The sequence below is a fragment of the Myotis brandtii genome, unplaced genomic scaffold (genome assembly GCF_000412655.1).
Source record: "Myotis brandtii unplaced genomic scaffold, ASM41265v1 scaffold165, whole genome shotgun sequence".
Classification (NCBI taxonomy): domain Eukaryota; kingdom Metazoa; phylum Chordata; class Mammalia; order Chiroptera; family Vespertilionidae; genus Myotis; species Myotis brandtii.
This window is the reverse complement of record NW_005356042.1, coordinates 10438417-10455711: the sequence shown is the minus strand read 5'-3', so window position 1 is coordinate 10455711 and position 17295 is coordinate 10438417. Positions and strand designations below refer to the sequence as shown.

The 17295-nt window shown below is 39.3% G+C and overlaps 1 protein-coding gene across 1 annotated transcript in view; it reads left to right on the top strand.

Moving 5' to 3' along the window:
• The window catches only part of GAN (gigaxonin), a 53663-nt gene extending 37922 nt beyond the window's left edge, over positions 1–15741 (top strand). The window contains exons 8-11 of the mRNA XM_014536725.1: positions 480–616; positions 867–995; positions 10842–10951; positions 11039–15741. Of these exons, the coding sequence (XP_014392211.1) occupies positions 480–616; positions 867–995; positions 10842–10951; positions 11039–11220 (558 nt within the window). The 3' untranslated portion in view covers positions 11221–15741. The remainder of the gene's footprint in view (positions 1–479; positions 617–866; positions 996–10841; positions 10952–11038) is intronic.
• Positions 15742–17295: the final 1554 nt, after the last annotated feature.

Genomic DNA, 17295 nt, shown 5'->3' with positions numbered 1-17295 from the left:
ATCTGTCTTTATTTATACTCTCTGGGAGAGCAGTGAGTTTATCATCAAACCAGAGTTTTGTCCAGTGCTGTAGGTATGTCCACCTTTAAAATACTGACATATACTCATAATATGTTCTCTTACTGTCTGTGCCCTTTCAACTAAATTATTTGGGCAAGAATTGAGTGACATCTTGCTCCATAGAATTAAATCTTGGAATCTTTAACAGTGATGAAAAGATAGAGAGACTGGAAAGTTCCCTGAATAAGAGGGTTATTAATTATCTTAGTGAAATAGTATTAGATGAAGTTAATTCTTTTCTGAGGATTAATAATATGTGTAGTACCTTGCTCTTTTTCTCATTTTTAAATCATTTGTAATATTGGAAAACACCATAGTTTTACTATTAGAAGTCTTACAGTGCTCTTAGATAAGTGAATATTAATCTCTCTAACTTTAATAATAAATGTTGCCTCCCCACTGTTGCTTTCTTATTTCAGATTGGCTGCTATGCAGCTATGAAAAAGAAAATCTATGCCATGGGTGGAGGGTCATATGGAAAACTTTTTGAATCTGTGGAATGTTATGACCCAAGGACCCAGCAATGGACTGCTATATGTCCGCTGAAAGAGAGAAGGTGAAAGAATGTGCATATGGACTTTCCCCCGAAACTGGCTTTTGCTCTTCATTTCGTTTAAATGAACCTTTTATTTGACTTGGCATTTAGTTCATATCAAATTAAATGAATAATCCATTTCCTGAAAAAGGAAGAATGCATATTCACCAAACACTGAATATTGCAGAATTAAAACAAGCAGAAGAGGAATTAGGGAATTGGGTCATGAGTTGTAAATCAAATGCCTAATCAGCTCTGTGTGGCCTTTCAGATTTGGAGCTGTAGCCTGTGGAGTTGCCATGGAACTGTATGTATTTGGGGGAGTCAGAAGTCGCGAGGACATCCAGGGTAGCGAGATGGTAACTTGCAAGTCTGAATTCTACCATGATGAGTTTAAAAGGTAATTATGAATTGTTTCACGTAGCTTCTGCAATTTTTTTTTTCCTTTCAAAGTCATGTTTTAGGTTTATTTAGTTTTGTTTTCAAGTTACTTCATGGAATTGTTATTGGTGGGGTGTTCTCTTATTTCCACCTGTTGCTGGTGGAAGTGGGCTTCTTGTGATGTCATGAGAAAAGGAATTTTCTGAGACTTGCATAGGAGAATGAAAGATACTTATTTGCATGAATTAAACCCCTGAGTTTCCAAGATCCCATCTCCCTTTGTCCCACAGGAAAAAGTCCAGCTGTATCTTAGTAGAGTTAGAATTAAAGCCACAACCCAGAGCCTTCGTTCCATATTTGCACAGTCCAGCATCAGGCTGGGTTAGCTTGTGTTTCCATCTGCAATCCATTGTGTGTGGGGTCAGCATGGCCTGGCTATGGAGAGAACATGGGCAAGTGCAAAGAAGCAGGAGCAAAGAGAGAGAGAATTCCTTTGTCTTGGGATTTTGTACTCCCAAATTTTCATGGGCTTGCTTTGGCTCTACCCAAAGCCAATGATCTTTGTTCCCAGGTTAGAGTGACAGACCAGTATTTTCCTTATGTCACCCCAACTTGACTCTACATGCATCCATCTTCCCCTTTGTTGAACCCCTTCCCAGTGTAAAATTGCAGCTTCCTGGTGAAGTTGCCAGATAGCCATGCTTATAATGTCTGGCCTTCCCTTTGCTCCTTTCCTATTAGTAAGTAGCTAATTACAATGTTAACAGAATTATCTCATCTTTTTAGGATCTATGTCTAATGCATACTAGATATTGAACTCCTTAACTTAGCATATTTGGCCTTTTGTGATATGACCTTTGGCTTCTTTTTCTGCTACTGTTCAACCCAGTATATTTTCCCCCAAAATATGTCATGATTATCTGTGCTTTTATACTATTCTTTTGCCTAAAATTTCCCTTCCCACATTTATCCAGTTAATTTGGCCTCTTCCAAAACTCTGCTTATTTATCACTCTCTAGAGGTCTGATTGGGTTCCTCTGTCTGTGATTTCATAATACTCTGTACATGTCTTACTCTTGGATTGTAGTTGTTCACCGTAAGCTCCATCAGGGCATGGTACAACCATGCCAACTTTAAATCCTACCTTCAGCTTTACAACTGGCCTGTATTAGACATTCAGCAAAATGCTAATTAACTGAGTGAAGTGTTGTGCCAGAGACTACCTCTGACAGGCTGCATAAATGTCTTATGGAGTAGGTAGCATTCTTCCCAACCTCCCCCCTCTTCCCTTCTCTCATAGCGTTTTTGTTTTTGTGATATTTTTTGTTGTTGTTGTTATAACCACTAAAGAGTATTCTTATTGCAGTAATATGTTCAAATCCTGCAGGGAAGCTGCCATGCTAAAATTAATCTTGTGATAGTGTTTCAGTCCTGTTACCAGAAGGGGGTGCCATAATATAATGTTTAATTTCATATTTTTTAAAAAGAATTTTTATTGATTTAGAGAGAGAAGAAGGGAGAGAGAGAGAAACATCAGTATAATAACGAAACACTGATGGGCTGCCTCTTGCATGCTCCCTACAAGAGATTGAGCCCACAACCCAGGCATGTGCCCTGATCGGGAATCAAACCGGCAAACTTTTGGTGCAGGGGATGTTGCTCAACCAACTGAACCATACCAGCCAGGGCTCATGATTTTTTATTAGAGCAAGCAGTGAGCACTTACCAAGATTTTAGTAAAATGTAAAAATATTACCTAACTTAATGTATTGTAAATGTAGGGTATTTGCATAGCCTTTTTTCCCCTTCAATTACAGGGGTAAACTATCTTAGGAGAATTTATTAGACAAAGTGTGAGAACAATTTAGAGGATGTTTGCTATGGTGGGGCTGGGAGGCAAAATTTCAGACTTTTCTAGATTTCTCTTCCTTAACATACTACTACTATGAGGGTTGACAGTCCAAGGTATGAAGTAGTATATTAATTTCCTGCCCTAATGAATCTTGAGATAGTCTGCCCCGTTTCATTAACAAGCAGTGGACAGTGTGTTTGGTTTCTGATAAAGTATTGATACAAGCTTTTTTTTTTATAATGGCTGAATTACTTTTTAGATAGTACAAGCTAGAGAGCTATAATAATCAAGGTTGGAATAATCAAGGTTGTTTTTGATTTTACCATTTTCTGTCCCTGTTTTGAGTATATAGGACTTAAATCAGCCTGCAAAGTTTCTCAGTCTGCCCTTTATATTTCTATCAGGTTTCATATCTATAGTTGATAAGCTTTAAATGTCAGTGTATTGCTTTCAGCTTATAATGGTTAAACATAAGAGAATTGCTCCTTTCTTGCTATTTAAAAGCACTTCCAAATAAAATGCATGTATCTTTAGTTTTCTTATTTCTAAGCTCTTCAATGTTAGTTCATAAATAGAAAGAAGAAAGCTGAATTTCTGTTGTTAATATAGCATACAGTTCACCCTTGAACAACATGGGTTTGAACTGTGTGGGTCCATTTAAATGCAGATTTTTTTTTTCCAATAAATACATACAGCAATATAAATGTATTTTCTCTTCCTTATGATTTTCTTAACATTTTTTCTCTAGTTTATTGTTAGAATACAGTTTATTGTTAGAATATGTGTTAATTGACGGTTTATGTTATCAGTAAGGCTTCTGGTTAACAGTAGGCTATTAGTAGTTAATTTTGGGGAGAGACAGAAGTTATACACAGATTTTCATCCACAGGGGATGGTGTGGGGGTCAGTTTATATAGAATTCTTACTTGTTTAGATGACACTAAACACATTTGTACCTCTAAGCACCGTGTATTAACTCATTCAACTCATTTAATCTTCACAACAACCCTCTGCGTTATAGGTACTCTTTTTGCTCCTTTTATTATTTATGAGGAAACCAAAACACACAGAGGTTAGGTATCTGCCCAAAGACACACGGATAGCCAGTGGCAGAGCTTGCATTTGAACTCAGATATTTTGGCCCCAGAGTCAGCCTTCTCAGCTCCCATACTATCTTGCTAAACATAGGCTTTCCCATAAATATCTATAGAAATAAAATAACATTTTTTATTCCTTAAAAGATCAGATGTTTCCAAGTATGTTATATTTACATTCTCTGGAAACTGTTGCCAGATGAACAATCTGTATAAAATCGGATTTATTGTTTTTAGATAATCTCTTGTCTTTCCTGCCTTTGTTCCCTATTTTTAGGTTAAAACTTTCCTGGAAAAATGCCATATCTTATTATTTTCTGTGTTTCTGACTAAAAAACAAACTGAAAGAGAGCAAAGAAATTGCCATAAGTTAAAACCAGTCATAGGAACGACTTTGTCAGAATGACAGTGTCTCTACTCCTGTTCCTTATGCCCCCATTCTTTTACTAATGCTACCACCTCCCTGTTGTCCATACTCAAAAAGGTCCTCTTTGATCTCTCCCAGGCCTCACGTCTCATCAGCTGTCAAGTCTTATCTTCTTGTTTAAACTCTAATATGTTTTACATGCACCCCACCTTTATTTCTCTGCTCCTACTTCAAGGCATCCTCTTTCCTCTGTGCACGTCATTAGCCCCTAACCCTAACCCGTCTTCTCTAATCATCTCACCCACTTGTGCTTCTGAAGGAGTAATGTCACTCTGATCTATCGTCTCCTGCGGAAGAGTCTTCCTGTTTCTCCACTGCTTACCAAATCGAGCTAACCATGTTCAGCACCAGGACAGGCCTGCAGTCCCTCCAGCACCCTCTGTTGACAAAGCCTACCACTGCGTTTATCTTTCCCAGGAACCAGCTGTTGATGGTCATTTCTCCACCATGTGTTTTCATTCCATTGGCTTCTGCTTCTGTCTATATTGTTCCTTTCCTTTTACTTAGGGTTTATTTTGCTCCTCCTTTCCTAGCTTCTTCAGGTAGAGTTTTTCATTTTTTTTATTTCTCTGCTGAAACCTCCTGTGTTTCATCATAAGCACATTTTCCTCTCCCTTACTGAGCAGAGTGATGGTAGCTGCGTTCAAGTCCCTGCCTGATAGATAATCTCAACATCTGAGTCATCGCAGAGTTGGCGTCTGTTGATTATTTATTCCCTTGAGAATGAGTTATTTTTCTGGCTCTTCTTTTGTTGAGTAATTTTGGATTGCATCCTGGACGCTGTGAACTGAACGTTGTCGAGGCCCTGAGGACTCTTATATTGCTTTAGAGTGCTGCTCTGAGATCTTCAGCAAGCAGTGGACTTGGTTAGACTCAGACTGCAGGCTGTCACATCCACAGCGGGCGGCCGCTCACAGTCTATCCTTCAAGCCTTAGTTACAAGCATTCGTGGTTCTGGGGTCAAAGACTTGAGAATTGAGTGCCCATAAATTTAGGGGTTCTTCTCTACCTCTCATCTTTCGGAGATCCCCGCCTTCCCCCCCCCTTCCCCCCCACACACACACTTACTTTAGTGATTTTGTTTGCTCTCTCTACCCTGATTCCAATGGCCAGAAAGATGGCAGGGTTTTCTCTTGGGGTTTCAGCTGCCCCAAGCCACTGCCCTCTGGTAAAGCTACCAAGGAATGGAAATACTCCACGTGAGATGCCTGTTCAATTTTCAGCATCTTCCCCAAATCTGCCTACTTTTGTTCACACTCCAGGCCCTCAGGCAGTTGTTTGTTGTATTTTGTCCAGAGCCTGTAGCTGTTCCTTGCAGGAGGATCAGCTTGTTAAGAGTTCCTTCCTGACCGGCCAGCGTGGCTCAGTGGTTGAGCATTGACCTATGAACCAGGAGGTCACGGTTCAATTCCTGGTCAGGGCACATGCCCGGTTTGCAGGCTTAGTCCCCAGTGTGGGGCATGCAGGAAGCAGCCAGTCAATGATTCTCTCTCATCAATGTTTCTCTCTCTCTCTCTCCCTTTCCCTTTCTCTCTGAAATAAATAAAAATGTTTATAAAAAAAAACTTCCTTCCTCCCTAAAAGCAGAAACCTCACTAAAGCTTCCTCTTTCCTTCCTTTTTTTTTTTTTTTTTTTTGGTTAATATTCACCCAAGGATATTTTTTCTTTTGATTTTTAGAGAGAGTGGAAGGAAGGGAGATGGGGGGGGGAGGGAGGAGAAAAACATTGATGTGAGAAAGACACATCAATTGGTTGCCTCCCACGTGCACACTGACTGGGGTGAGGATCAAACCTGCAACCCAGGTATGTGCCCTTGACTAGGAATCGAACCCGAGACCCTTCCTTTGGTGCATGGGCTGATGCTCTAACCACGGAACCACACCAGCCAGGATTCCCTCTTTCCTTCTCTCTCCTGAGTTGATTTCCCCTTCTTTCCCCCATCCCTCCTTCCTTCTCTCCTCTCCTTGACTGTTTCCCCTCCTGCTCTCCTCTCTCTGAAGCTTGCTGCTATTGAGCCCTGCTGTATTTTGAAGTGTTGTTCTCAGGGAGCATTCTTAATCCTGAGTTACCAGCAGACTCATCATTATAGCCTCCATGTCTAATAAGCCTGTGTTTAAAAACCTTGTAACTAAAGGCGTAACATTGCCTTGGCCATTATAAAAATCTACTACCACTTAATGGTGCCTGCTATGCACTAGACACTATGCAAAGTGCTTTATGTTGGCAATTTCATTTCATCCTCTCAACAGTCACTTGAGGTTGGTGATGGTGTCTGGTATCCCTAACTTTAAAGATGACAGAACAAGACTGGGTTAGCTAAATTGTCCCAGGTCAACGAGGTGATAGGTGGTAGAAAAAGAAATGGAAAACCATATGCCTTTTATATCTGTTTTATAAGCAACAGCAAGTACGTGCTCCAGTTTTCATGTTAGTTTTAGTAAATTTGAAGCCTCAGCACTATATAAAATAGATCACCTAACCATGGTCGGCAAACTGCGGCTCGAGAGCCACAGGCAGCTCTTTGGCCCCTTGAGTGTGGCTTTTCCACAAAATACCATGTGTGGGCGCGCGTACAGTGCGATTGAAACTTCGTGGCCCATGCGCAGAAGTCAGTTTTCGTCCTGGGCGAGTCTATTTTGAAGAAGTATTGTAGATATTTGGCTCTATTGACTAATGAGTTTGCCGACCACTGACCTAGGATGACTTTTCTGAAACCCAGGAAGTCTGAATTAGAGATCTGCTTTTGGTACATCATCCACATAGACCAGTTTCTTCAGCATTACTTATTCCAGAGAAGGATTATGTTAAGTTTTCAACTCTGTAAAATTACTCCAAAACATTGTATCCTGATGTGCTTTTTCTGCAGATAATGTAGTCATAATTTCTTAATTTAGAAGTGACATTGACCTGCTAAGCACACATGGTCTTTTAATGGGTTTGTTCAGAAAAGTTGTGTGTGTGTCTCCTCTGGGATTGGCCCTGCGGTGCGTTTCAGCGGCTGACAACGCATAGGGATTTTCTTCAACTTGTTTGATTCAGAGCCTGGGAAAAAATTAAATGTCGAGGTTTAGATATTTATGTTTAGCCCTAAAGACAAAAAATGTGAATAAGCCAGTTAGTTATTGTAGTTTGACATTTCAAACTTTTTCTTTCAAAGGCCTATTCAGGTCCCTGTTTCCACTTTTCAGTGAAAGCTGTTAGATTTTTCACTTTTCCTATTAACTGTTCCCAGTCCCAGCCAACTATTGGATACTAGTCAACATTCAGGTGTTAGATGATTCAATGGTAGATGAAGTATTTAGAAATATGGCAGCTCTTATTAGCTTTGCTTCTGACTTGTATAGGCTCTTGGACAAATCATTTGCTTTCATGTTTCTTGAAATTCAAAATTATGGAAGTTACTTTTTTATAACAATCTTGGAATAGTATTCATTGAAATAAAGGTGCTGTTTGCAGTGAGATAGTTTTGCATTTTTATTTAGCATTGAGATGCTTTCAACTACACCTCTGGCTTTTTAGACACTTCATAGAGAGTTAGGATAACAGGAGCAATGCCCGTGCATCTGTATGCTCCAGCAATGGGTGTCGGCCTGGACTTCAGTGATTCTCAGTGGTTTAGAGACATTTCCAAGGTCTGACTAATATCTGACCAGGTTGTGCCTTTAGCTATAAAAGGGAAATTGGTTAGATTACCATGAGTGAGCATCATTATTCAGCAGTCTAGGTGTGTGTAAGCAAAAAAAAAACACAACAAACAAAAACACCCAGACTTTTATTTTGGAATAATTTTAGACTTGTAGAAAAATTGCAAAAATAGAGTTCCCATAAGCTACTCACCCATCTTTTTTTTACGTTAACATCTTACATAAATACAGTTCAGATCTAAAAACCAGGGTATTAACATTGGTATATTATTAAGTAAACTACAGACTTTATTTGAATTTGACCAGCTTGTGTCCTGCTGTCTTTTTCCCTCTGCTCCAGAATCCAACTCAGGGTCTGACAGTACACTTGGTTGTTGCATTTCTTTAGTCTCCTTTCATGTATGACGGTTCCCCAGTCTTCCTGATCTTTCACAATACTCTTGAAGATTATTGGTCAGATTTTTAAAGGATGTCTCTTAATTTGGGTTTGTCTGATATCTTGTGATTTGGCTGTGGTTAGGCATTTGGGGGCAGGAATACCACAGTAGTGGTGCTGTGTCCTTCTCTGCACCACGTCAGGTAGAACATGATGTCAATATGTCGTGTTACTGCACGGCTGGTGTGGCTCACGGTTGAGCATCCACCAAGAACCAGGAGGTCATGGTTCGATTCCTAGTCAGGACACATGTCCAGGTTGTGGACTTGATCCCCAGTAAGGGGCGTGCGGAGGCAGCCTTATCAATGATTCTCTCTCATCATCAATGTTTCTATCTCTCTCTCCTCCTCCCTGCCTCTCTGAAATCAATAAAAAAAATTTTTTTAAATATGTTGTATTACTGTGATGCTAACCTTGATTACCTGGTTAAAATGGTGTCTGTTGGGTTTCTCCACTATGAAGTTGCTATTTTTCCCTTTATAATTAATAAATATCTTGGAAGAGAGAATTTATGAATATGCATGCATTGTTTTTCCTCAAACTCTCACCACTAATTTAGCACCCATCAGTGGACTAGCCTGCAATAGTTATTCCTGTGGTGTTTGCCTATGGTGATTTTTCTATTACTCTCATTTTTTCTACACTTATTAACTGGAATTCCCTAAAGAAGACCTGTCCCTTCTCCCTATTTTTTAATGTATTCAATTATTTATATCAGTATGGATGCATTGGTGTTTATTTTATTCTGAGTTATAAATCTGATACGCGCCTTATTTGGTTGCGCAGTTTGTTCCAGCTCTGGCCATTGGGAATCGGCCCCCGGGTCCCTCTGACACACCCCATCCTTACTTAAGCACTTCCTCTCTGCCAGCACAGGATGCTCCAGGCTCATCTTGTATTTTCTGTCTCAGCTGTGGAACCAACCACTTCTTCAGGGAGCCCCAAATCCTTTTAGTGGTTATTAAATTGATTTTCAACAGAAGTGCTAAGGCCATTTAGAGAGGAAAGAAACATCTTTTCAGCTAATGATGCTGGAACAACTAGATACATATACAAAAAAGAAAAAGAACCATGCCTCTTTCTTACCTCATACCATACACAAAAATTGACTTGAAATGTATCATAAGGCCTAAATGTAAAAGTTGGCACCATGAAATTTCCAGAAAAGAGCACAGGAGGAAAATATTTGCAGCCTTGGAGTAGGCAGAGATTTCCTAGAAGGACACAGAAAGCATGACCTATAACAGAAAAAAAGGATGAACTGGTATGCATCAAAATGGAAACTTCTGTTCTTCAAAAGGCTCCATTAAGAAAATGACGGCAGTCTACATGCCGAGAAAAATTTTTGTGATGTATGTATCTAACAAAGGACTTGTGTCCACAAACATAAAGAATATTAAAGTCAATAGGAGACAGAAAACCCAATTTTAGCATATCTTTGAGCAGACATTTCACAAAAGAAGATATAAAATGGCCATTAAACACATGCAGAGACGTTCAACGTCATTAGTCTGCAGAGCAGTGCATACCACTAACACAGATAAAATGACAAAGACTGGCGGTAATGCCAAGCAGACGGACTTCTTACACATTGCTAACCGGAATGCAAAGTGGCACAACACACTGGAAAATAGTGAGGCATTTTTTTTATCAAGTGAAATATACTTTTAACCATATAACCAGTCAAGTTCATAACATAGGCTCGCAAAAAAAGATTTGCACTCTTAATGTCCAAAATGGCATTATTGCAATAACCAAAATTAGACACTACCCAAATGAGCATTAGCAGGTGACTGTGTAAACACATGCTGGCATGCCCATATAATGGAATACTACTTGGAAATGAAAATAAATTATTAATGCAGGCAACACATGGGTGAATCTCAGAAACATTGTGCCGAGCAAAAGGACCAGATTGAAAAGTGCATATTCTTTATGATTCAATATATATGACATTCTAGGACAGGCAAAACTAATATCTAGAGTGACAAAACAAATCACTGGTGTCCTGGCCAGGTGGCTCAGTTGGTGGAGTGTTGTCCCACACACCAAAAAATTGCAGGTTTGATTCCCGATCAGGGCACATACCAAGGTTGCAGGTTCATTCGCCGGTCAGGTGCGTACGGGAGGCACCTGATCGATGTTTCTCTCACATCGATGTTTCTCTTTCTCTCCCTCTCCCTTTCTCTCTCTCTAAGATCAATAAAAGCATATCCTCAGGTGAGGATTAAAAATAAAGAAGTAAAATAAAATAAAAAGAAAGCAAATCAGTGGTGGAGTCTAGGGTTGAGATTTACTGGTGTGATGCCTAGTACTTTTGGAGGCTCACCAAGTTTTATTGTCGCTGTAGTCTTCCTAGATGTGTGGTCATCCTTTGATGTCCTTAATCTTGTCCTTCTGTTTGTTTTCAGGTGGATCTATCTTAATGACCAGAATTTATGCATCCCCGCCAGTTCCTCTTTTGTTTATGGAGCTGTACCCATAGGAGCCAGTATTTATGTTATCGGAGATCTTGACACAGGTAAGAATGTGATGGTGATTTTTGTCAGGACTGTTTCCTAGTGATTCTGAGGCATGTTCTCTCATCGCTGCTTATTCTGTGGTTTAGGTACCAATTACGACTACGTGCGTGAGTTTAAAAGGAGCACAGGAACCTGGCACCACACTAAACCACTCCTTCCATCTGACCTCCGCCGCACTGGGTGTGCAGCCTTACGTATTGCAAATTGCAAGCTTTTCCGCCTGCAGCTTCAGCAAGGCTTATTCCGTATCCGTGTTCATTCACCTTGAAGAGGAAGCAGAGCCGAAGCAGAGCTCCTGACCAAGCACCATAAGGTGGCTCTATGCGAGGGGGACAGAGATGGCAGCCAAACCTTGCTCTGCGTGCCGGGCTTTGTGTGGTAACTCTGGTGGTTTTATAATGCTTAGACGCTTGAGCTTCAGCTCTTGTTTGGGAGAACATGTAACTGTTGACAAACTGCCTGGGAGGAATTAGTTCCTCCAGTTAGATGTGTCTATAGACAAATGGAGGCTAGTCAGTGTCAAAAGGAAGAGGGAAGTGAGAATTGGCATAATGGAAAATACTAAAGTTAAAATACTAAGGTGCATTTTCCCTGAAGGGAACTCGTATCTGACTGCTGTGTACCTGGCTTTGGTAAACAAACAAACAAAAATCCATATATGCAAATCAACATGCCCAAACATACCAAGACTGCTTTCTTCTGCACTTGGAAGGAAATATTATGCCTAACCCTGCCCAACAAATTAAGGATTGTGCCTAAAATGTTAGATTGTACTGTATGCCAGCTAGTCTCCATTTACTATTAGTATTCTGTGCTGAGAATATTTTTTAAACTATATTATGATGAATTGAAACTAAGATAAAATTTGTTTGGTGACATTCTATCTTAGTAATGTAAAGACTCAATAAATGAGTGAGTCAAGTTGCAGCCCTCATGTGACTTTAAAGGAAGTTGCTAAAATCTGTGTTAACTTAGATTAAGGTACGTCATGCCATACTTTCTGGGTGGTACTGGTGGAGTTGGGAAGGGTCTCAGCAGTGCCACTCGTCCTTCAGTTCATCAGAACCGTTTTCTAAATCGGAGGCCATTAGAGAGTAGGAGATTTTATAAAAGAAAGGCCTGAGTCAGACAAATAATAAAGGTCTGCTGTGACTACAAAAACATACAAAAAAAACTGTCCAGGCAAAATATAAAGGGATCAAAACTTTTTTAAAAAATCTGTCTGAAAGCACACACAGTCTTGTTTACTACTGTTTAGGATTTGAAAACTTGTCTTAGAATGCGAATGTGTTCAGAATCTAGTCTTTGTAGTAGAATTTTCTCAATGCCGTTCACTAGTAAGAGTTTTAGACAAATTATGATAAAGTTTGGCTGGTAGAATACACTACCTCAACCTAATTTCATTCTGTTCATAGTAGAGCAAATTCATCTTTTCCTCCTTTCCTATCTCTCACTCCCATGCCACTCTACCCACTTCCTATGGGGGGAAAGTCTGTCATTAGTAGCATTTATCTTTAAAGATATTTTGCTTCCCATTCAAATTACACCACCTTAGTGTGAAATCAGGGACTTCAAAGTGCTTGATTGCTTCATCATTTGAATTTTATGCAATATCAGGTTTCTAGTCAATTGAATATAGAATTCTTCATTTTTAATTGTTTTCTACAGCTTTTTTCTCTCTCTTAGAATATGGCTCTATGCACAGCATTTTGTCATAAAGATTAATGTATTAATGTATCTATCCTCTGGTTGCAAATTTGAGACCAGGAATTTTTTTAGGAAACTGCTATATGGAATGTTTGTATGTTGTTAGCATGCATATGAAATGTCGCTTGTGTTTTCCCACCATGACAGAAAAAAGAGTGAGAGTTTTTGTTGTTGTTTTTAATACCCATTAGAAGTCAACACAATGCTATCAAAGTTGCTGAAAGGAGCCTTGCCTGTGGGGGTTCTAAAGAATGTTGTGTGTGGCTCATTTACTCTCCATTCTGGCAGAAGAGTTGGTAAAAGAAGGTATGAGGTTTTCATATTCTGTGTCAGGGCACGAGGCCAGGTTTGCCACACATTTATGTAACAGTCAAATTCAATCTGTAAATCAAAGCCGGTTTTTTTTCTTTGTGTTGTGTACCAGTCAGCTGTCCGCACACTTTCCCAGGGATACTTTGGATATTTATTAATCAAAGCAAGCTCCATGGCCACTGCAAAGAAAGAAAACTTGCTTTTTACAATTAGATATCAGTTTTAGAAAAGATAAATTGCTGAAAAAATGAATTTGCTTTGGTAAAATATCTTGTATAGAACACAACTTTGACATTCAGAAGCTGCAGATGAGGTACATTACAGTGGTAATTGATATCTTATTAAAGCCATGACAATCAGCAGTTCTCTCTTTTTTTAAAATTTCTGAAGTTTAAAATTCTTCCTGGTCTATGCCAGGCCTTTCCAAGGAGACAGTTCATTGTCCAGGCGTGAATGGGTCCCGGATGCAATATTGTCAGTGCCTGCATGACTTGGTCAATTCATTTTATAAAGTATTTTTTTAAATTCAGTTTGATGACACTATTGCTGCAGAAATTAGGGAATGTTTTATAAAATAAACTTGCCACATAATATGGGATGCAACAACTAACAAAAGCTGTTAAGTGCCAAATTGTTTTTTACTATATATAAATATAAAAATATTATGTTGGAGTGTAGGGATGTATTTAACTTTATTATGTTCCAAAATTAACCATGACTTTTTTTGTAAATTACAGTTATTTCAGTATTGTGAAATAAATTTTAACTTATTTCATGCAGGTTTGTGTTTTAACATTCCACTTATGACTTGAAACATCTTTTCTTGATAAATTTTTGATACTTCTTTTTCCATAAGGCACTTTTACCAGGAGTATGTTGGAATTGGCGGCTAAGGATAGATCTTAAAATTTTAAATATAATATCTTTGGGGGAAGTGCAATTTATTTTCATTATCCCACCAAACAGAAGGAAAGTTGTCTCAGGTTAGAATAAGTGAATATTTAAAGGATCTCTCCTATGCTACAGTCAAAAGTAGATTTGTTTGTTTATTTGTTTAACACATCCAAATGCAGATTTTTTTCAAAGATTTTTAAGTGTTTAATTTACAGTGAAGTTTTGTGTGATTTTTTTTTGTGTGTGATAGTACTTATATCCTGTGAGAGGAAAAGTGTGAGAAGAGAGATGAGAGAGAGAGCAAGAGAGAGAGAGAGAGAGAGAGAGAGAGAGAGAGAGAGAGAGAGAGTGTGTGTGTGTGTGTGTGTGTGTGTGTGTGTGTTACGTGACTTGGTAAGTCTGTTTGTGTATGTTTCCTTTGAATTGTAGTCCAGACTATGTATATTACTGTCTCCTGGTGCTTCAGATAAATTCTGAGCCTGTGGCCCTTCAGTTTATACTACTGTGTTACACTCATGTTGAGTGTAAATATTGATACATTTGTAGTTTTACTTGGTGTTTGCATTTCTTTTCTTTAGTGGGATTAAAAAACAATGTTTACCAACTAGTAGTTGGTATGCTAAAGATTTGGCCTAAGAAATTTCTAAATTCATTGTGTATTTCATTAATTCGTTATTTCAGTAGGCTTTTTTCAAACTATAACAACCAAAAAGGGACATTTGGGGGATGTTGGACAGTGTATTGTCTGTATTGAAGTGTTCTATTATATTGCACTACCACTTTAATATGGCACTTTCTTCAGTGGTGCTTTAGAAGTGCCTTTTTAATCATAAGTGTGGGGGGTCCCCTAGGTGTTGTACAGGAAATACATTCTTTATGCTGACATGGTAAAAATAGGGCTGTCTTTGCTATGGTACCTCAGTTCTCATGGCAGTAAGTTAGGTTTTTAGAGAAATACGTTAGCTGCCTTGGTTCATTGGGGTTCCATTTGAAGCGTTCCTACTTCAGCGTACCAAACCAGGATCCCAAAATGTTTTTCAGGGACCACTAAAAACACTGCAGTATTACCTTCCAGAATGTTGGCTTTCTTGATTCAAGAGGAGGCCTCCTGTGGTCAGATGAAGACATTTGATTATCTGGGGAGAGAATAAGATGCACTTCACCTCACATTGCATCAATTTAAAGAGTGCTGGGACCCCCTTAAAAAGCACCTGGTGGAAGGGAAGGGCAAGGTTGTCCTTGTTCAGTGGCTGCCCCTCGAGCCTCCGAGCCTTGGAGGAGGCTCTGATTAGTGCAGAAAAGCCTGCTCTGGGTTTTTTCGACAAATTATTGAGCACCTGCTAACAATTCTGCTTGGGAAGCAGAAGAGTGAGGCAGATGTGGCACTGCCCTTCCTCTGGATTGTAAAGTCCTGTGGGCAGGGCCGTCCCTTAATCACCTGCGAATCCCAGTGCGTGCACACAGTAGGCAGTCAATAAATTTTGATGGGTGAATATAGTATGCTGTGATCAAAGTGATGTTCTTCACCGGATGGAAAAGTACCCTTCGAGAGTGACTTAAAATTTTTCTGGGTTTTAAACTCGAAAGTTTGTGCACAGATGGCTGGCCTTATAAAGTGGGAAACTAGCGCAGAATAAAAAACGCAAAGTGCCTGACATGTGACGCACAACTCTATGGTCTCCACTTGTTCTGTAGGATTTTCGAGACCTCTGCTTGGCATACCTGATAACGCTTATCCTAGTGGCTACTGAGTTATATTTACTGCTCTTTATATGGGACTCTTTGACCCTGGCATCTGTGTGAAGCGGTGGTGCTCCCCACTGGACGGAGAGCAGTCCAGGGCCCAGTGGGTGCAGCTTCGCTCCACTGCAGAGCAGCAGAATCCAGGCCTTGGGATGATCATTTCACTCCTCAGCCTAGTAGACTATCACTTACCTTTCTAGGCCGACAAGATTGTTTATAAACATATCATAACCATGAAACCCCCAACCATATTTTTTGCAAGTTGCACAGATATAAGATGAAAGATCTTAGGTTTTCTTTATCAGTTAGCTATAGGAAATTTCAGAATTTACTAAAAGAAGTAATAAGTGTGTTTGAAAGAGAAGCTACTTTTGCGTTAAAGAGCTGAATCTTCGTTTATACTTCTCTTTCTTGCCACATGTAATCAATAAGGGACAAGAAATTGTGTTTTAGAATGTTGAGAAAAGCATTTCGCTAGTTTGTTAGTAACCCCTGAAGTATTCTTTCTGGCCAGCTCAGAAATATAGAAATGTGTGGTGTAAGGTGAGGAATAGCCCCCTTGCCCGTATTTGAGAACATGAACTCAGGTGAGAGTTTGTCCTGCCTGTTGGCAGTGAAGTCTTCATAGTATTGACCTATAGATTTTTTTTTTCAAGCCAGCTGACATCTTTTAAAAATGTTTGTATTTTTCAGAAGGAACTCTATTGTTATTTTCATTTTAAACTTACCAACTTTGTCTCGTTGCAAAAATCCCATTTCTGTGACCTCTGAGGCGCTCAGTTATGACTATATTCTTTAAGAAAGGTTGTTCTTTCTTAATTCTGTCATTACAAGTCATCTAAGGGATTGGATCTTTAAATTCTATCTCTTTTAAATATCTAATAACAAAGTTTTAGATAATCAAATACCTAAAACAGTGTTGCATAATTATCTAGTGAGAAATGTCTCTTGCCTTCTCTCTCTCTCTCTCTCTCTCTCTTTTAATCCTCACCTGACGATATGTTTCCATTGATTTTTAGAGAGAGTGGAAGGGAGGAGGAGGGACAGAGAGGGAGAAACATCGATGTGAGAGAGACACATTGATTGGTTGCCTCCCACACCCACCCTGACCTACTGGGGCTGGGGATCGAGCCTGCAACCAAGGTACGTGCCCTTAACCCAAATCAAATCTACAATCCTTCAGTCCGTGGGCCAGTGCTCTACCCAAACCGTGAGCCAACCCGGCAAGGGAGCCTTCTCTTTTATTTTGAAATAAAAACAAATCTTTTTAAATTGCCACTCAACTGAAATTTGGGCTAATTTTAACTTTTTATATTAATGTCCTCGTGGCCCAACAAAGTTGTAAATTCTTCAATCACTGTGATGTGAATTAGAGAAGGTCCAAGCAGGAGGAAATTGACAGCCCAGACTTTGGGCCCACACCGCATAGATGGGAAGACGTGAGCCAGTCCGTCAGACCCTGGTAATAAACAGCCACTTCAAGTCATTCAGATCCCAAGTCTGTAGGTTCATCTTGCTTTCTGGTTGGTGAATTACATTTATTAGAACTTTATTTTTAGCATGTCAGAACAAATCGTAGGTTTTAAGTATCTTATTTTTATTCTTATTCATTAATTACAAATAAGGTGTACCTAAAAACCTTGGGTCATACTTTCTTAAGTTAAACCAATGAACATGGTTTAAATAT